This window comes from Papio anubis, chromosome 6 (genome assembly GCF_008728515.1).
Source record: "Papio anubis isolate 15944 chromosome 6, Panubis1.0, whole genome shotgun sequence".
NCBI lineage: Eukaryota > Metazoa > Chordata > Mammalia > Primates > Cercopithecidae > Papio > Papio anubis.
The window spans coordinates 29,572,403-29,576,203 of NC_044981.1; the positions used below are offsets into that span (position 1 = coordinate 29,572,403).

The 3,801-nt window shown below is 57.5% G+C and overlaps 1 protein-coding gene across 1 annotated transcript; it reads right to left on the reverse strand.

Moving 5' to 3' along the window:
• Nucleotides 1-209: 209 nt before the first annotated feature.
• LOC101015220 (HLA class I histocompatibility antigen, A-11 alpha chain) lies at nucleotides 210-3,205 on the reverse strand. Its single transcript, XM_031667598.1, is given in 13 exon segments — nucleotides 210-322; nucleotides 484-530; nucleotides 674-709; nucleotides 1,149-1,265; nucleotides 1,367-1,524; nucleotides 1,526-1,605; nucleotides 1,608-1,639; nucleotides 2,192-2,295; nucleotides 2,297-2,502; nucleotides 2,741-2,826; nucleotides 2,829-2,866; nucleotides 2,868-3,006; nucleotides 3,142-3,205. Coding segments are annotated over 13 exon segments (1,176 nt in total). The 3' UTR covers nucleotides 210-253.
• Nucleotides 3,206-3,801: the final 596 nt, after the last annotated feature.

Genomic DNA, 3,801 nt, shown 5'->3' on the forward strand with positions numbered 1-3,801 from the left:
AAAGTAAATTTATAATTAATTTAAATTGTAATAGGGAAGGAAGAAGTTACAGCTCAGTGCACCATGAAGTTGAGATAGAGATAGAGATATCCCAGCCCAACCTCCCTGGAACAGGAAAGATAAATGGGGAGGGAAACACAGGTCAGCGTGGGGAAGAGGGTCATGGTGGACACGGGGATGGGTGTCTCCACCTCCCTCGCCTACAGGAACACAGACACATTCAGGTGCCTTGCAGAAAGAAAGTCAGGGTTTTTCAAGTCACAAAGAGAAGGCGTGAACAAATCTTGCCTCTCAGTCCCACACACAAGGCAGCTGTCTCACACTAAAGAAAAAATATTCATGAAAAAAATTCACATCCGCTTCAGTGAGAGTGACACTTAAACAGCCCATCACATGCTCAATACATCCAAGTCAAAGAAACCCTACAGCACAGCTGCGTCCACTGTTCCCCCAACACTTCACATCAGCCCCCTGTGGTCTCACCTTTAAAGCCGTGAGAGACACATCAGAACCTTGGGCACTGTCACTGCCTGGAGTAGAACAAAAACAGGACCTGGTCAGACCTCTGGAGATGTGGCTAGAGGAGGAACTGTGGGGTTGGGTGAGCTCCCCATGGGCTCCCCAACCACAATATCCCAAGGATCTCAGGATCAGCCTCTTCTCATATACTTACATTTTGCAGCCTGAGAGGAAGCTCCTTCTTATCTATCTATGAGAAGAAAATGTCCAGAGATATCAGAAAGGAGTCAGTGCCATAAGGTCCCACAGAATCTCTCTGTCTTGGACCCCAGAGAAGTTTCCAGAATGTATGATTGCAGACCCAGGGCAGGATCAGGGAACACGAAGAAATCAGCTGTGGTCCTGGACTAATCTGCTCCTCCTGAGGTCTGTCCTCAGCAGGGACCTTCCCTTGTGACTTGTGACTGCTGGGATCAGGTCCCATCACCATAATCAAGGTGATAAATCTGTCCTTCATTGTAACAGGTGCTTTACAAAAGAGTAGGTGCTGGCACACAGGGCCCAGGCTGGGTCAGCCCATGAGTGTGGATGGTGCTTCCCAGTAACCAGACAGGGTACACTTCTACCTGGGGCTTGAAACCCTCAGTGAGACAAGAAATCCCAGACCCCACTCCTCACCCCTTCCTCACCTGAGCTCTTCCTCCTCCACATCACAGCAGCAACCGCAGCTCCAGTGACCACAGTTCCAAGCAGAACCAGGCCAGCAATGATGCCCACGATGGGGATGGTGGACTGGGAAGACGGCTCTGGGAAAAGAGGGTAAGGTGAGGGGTCCTGACCCTGCTAAAGGTCTCCAGAGAGGCTCCGGCTTTCCCTAAAGACATGACACCCCCATCTCCCTCTTTACTCCATCTCTAGCTGAGGGGCTTGGGCAGACCCTCATGCTGCACATGACAGGTGTATCTCTGCTCCTCTCCAGAAGGCACCACCACAGCCTGCCTCTTCTGGAAGGTTCCATCCCCTGTAGGCCTGGTCTCCACGAGCTCTGTGTCCTCAGTTTGTTCCTCCATCCCGCTGCCAGGTCAGTGATCTCCGCAGGTAGAAGCCCAGGGCCCAGCACCTCAGGGTGGCCTCATGGTCAGAGATTTGGGGTGGTGTGGGGTCACATGTGTCTTGGGGGCCCATGGCAGTCAGAAAATTCAGGCATTTCACCGTCGCACTCCACCAGCACGCATGTGACCATCATCTTGAGAATGGACAGGACACCTGGGGTGGGAAGGAGCACAGAACCCAGACACCATCCTGACACAGGCACCTGGGAGAATCACCTATTCCGTGGAAAATTCTATTCCTGAGGAAGGAACAGTGACTTGTTCCTGACCTGAGTGGGAGGCTGAGGGACTCAGAGGAGCTGGACTCAGACCCCCACACATTGAGTGAAGCAGAGAACAGGGCCTGAGAGGAAAAGTCACGGGGCCCAAGGCTGCTGCCGTGTCAAAGGGAACCCCTGATCAGTATTCGAGGGATAGTCTTCCCTTCATTCCCTCAGAGATTTTATCCTTAATTGTGTCAGAGAGCAGTATGAACCTCGTAGAGTCACTCTCTGGTACAGGATCTGGAAACCCAGGAGGATTCCTCTCCCCCAGACCAGAGGGAGGGCGATATTCTAGTGTTGGTCCCATTTGTCTCCCCTCCTTGTGGGAGGCCAGCCCGAGATCCACAGGCGTATCAGGGGAGGCTCTCGCGGCCCCCTGGTACCTCGCTGGGCTGCAAAGCGTCTCCTTCCTGTTCTCCAGGTATTCATGGAGCCACTCCAGGCACTCGCCCTCCAGGTGGTTCTGTGCTGCCCGCCACACGGGCCGCCTCCCACTTCCTCGGCTGGGTGAACTGAGCCGCCATGTCCAAGGGCGTCCAAGAGCGCAGGTCGCCGCTCAGGGCTTATGTAATCCCTGCCGGGCCGTAGGCGAACTGCTCATACCCGCGAGGAGCCTGCCGGGCCCCAGGTCGCGAGCCGTGACATCTTCTGGACGGGTGTGTGAGACCCTGGCTCCCGCCCCCGCGGTCAGGCTCCTGTCCATCGAGGCCCGCCCTGCTCCCGGACCACCCGCGGGATTTTGGCCCAAACTAAAAGGAAATCAGGTAAAGTTGGGCGCCACTCTCCCGGGTCAAGGGGTCCCCGGGTCCCGCTGCCGGGGTGGGATCTCAGACCCAGAGACTCCGGCCACCAGGGCCGCCCGTGGGATGTGGAGGGGTCGGCTCCGCGCCCGGCCGGGTCACTCACCCCACCTCGGGCTTGGTTGTAGTAGCGGAGCAGGGTCCGAGGTTCCTCGTAGGTCCGTCGCTGTGGCCTCATGTTCTGTGTCTCCCGTCCCACATCTCGCCCTCCTGCTCCACCCACGGGCCCGCGCTCCATCCTTTCGACTCCCCCGGCGCCGCTGTCGGTCCGCATCTAACCGGGCGCGGTCGCCCACGTAGCCCAGGCGATGAAGAGGGGCTCCCCACGGCCGGGCCGGGACACGGGCGTGTAGAAATACCTCATGGAGGAGCCTGGGGGCGCAGGGAGAGGCTGAGACCCGCCTGACCTCCTCCTCAAGGCGGCTCCCCGGGTCCCAGGCCGCCGGGCGGGGCCCCTTTCCCTCCTCCCCGCAGAGGTTGCTTCTCCCGACCCCGCACTTCACCCGCCTGTCTGGTCAGGGCCAGACCCCTGAGAGCACCAGGAGGAGGGTTCGGGCGCCATGACCGCCATCCTCGGCGCCTGGGGAGACTCTGATTCCGGTGGGTGGGTGGGGACTTTAGGAACCGGGGACTATGGGCGACGCTGATTGGCGTCTCTAGAAACCCCGACACCCAATGGGAGTGAGAACGGGGTCCAAGGCCCTGAGTATTCGAAGAAGGACACGACCAGGTTGTCAGAAGAAGAGAAATCCAGGAGATGGGGAATCCCCATCTCTGGGACTCCCAATCCATACACCGCCTTCGGGGCCTGGAGACCCTGAGAGCCACACCTGGGGCCCTGGGACTTCAGCTCCCTGACCCCGCCTCTTGTGCCAAGCGCTCTGTCTCACTGTTTCCTGAGTCTGGGCCCAGGAGCTGTCTGAGAAACCAGGGAGAACTCCTGGGCATGGGCCCCGGCCACTCTCCCTTCACTTTTCATCCCGAATCTCCATCCCTGAACTGACCTCTCTGTCTTCCCACTCCTTACCTATCCCCTTGGATCTCTAGCCAGAAAACTCACCCCACGGAGCTTGGTGCCAGACCGAGCTTACTCTGGGAATGAAGGTATGGAGACTTTTGGTTGTTGTTGTTTTTTTTTTAAATCTGGTGCTGCTCTGAGTGCATGCT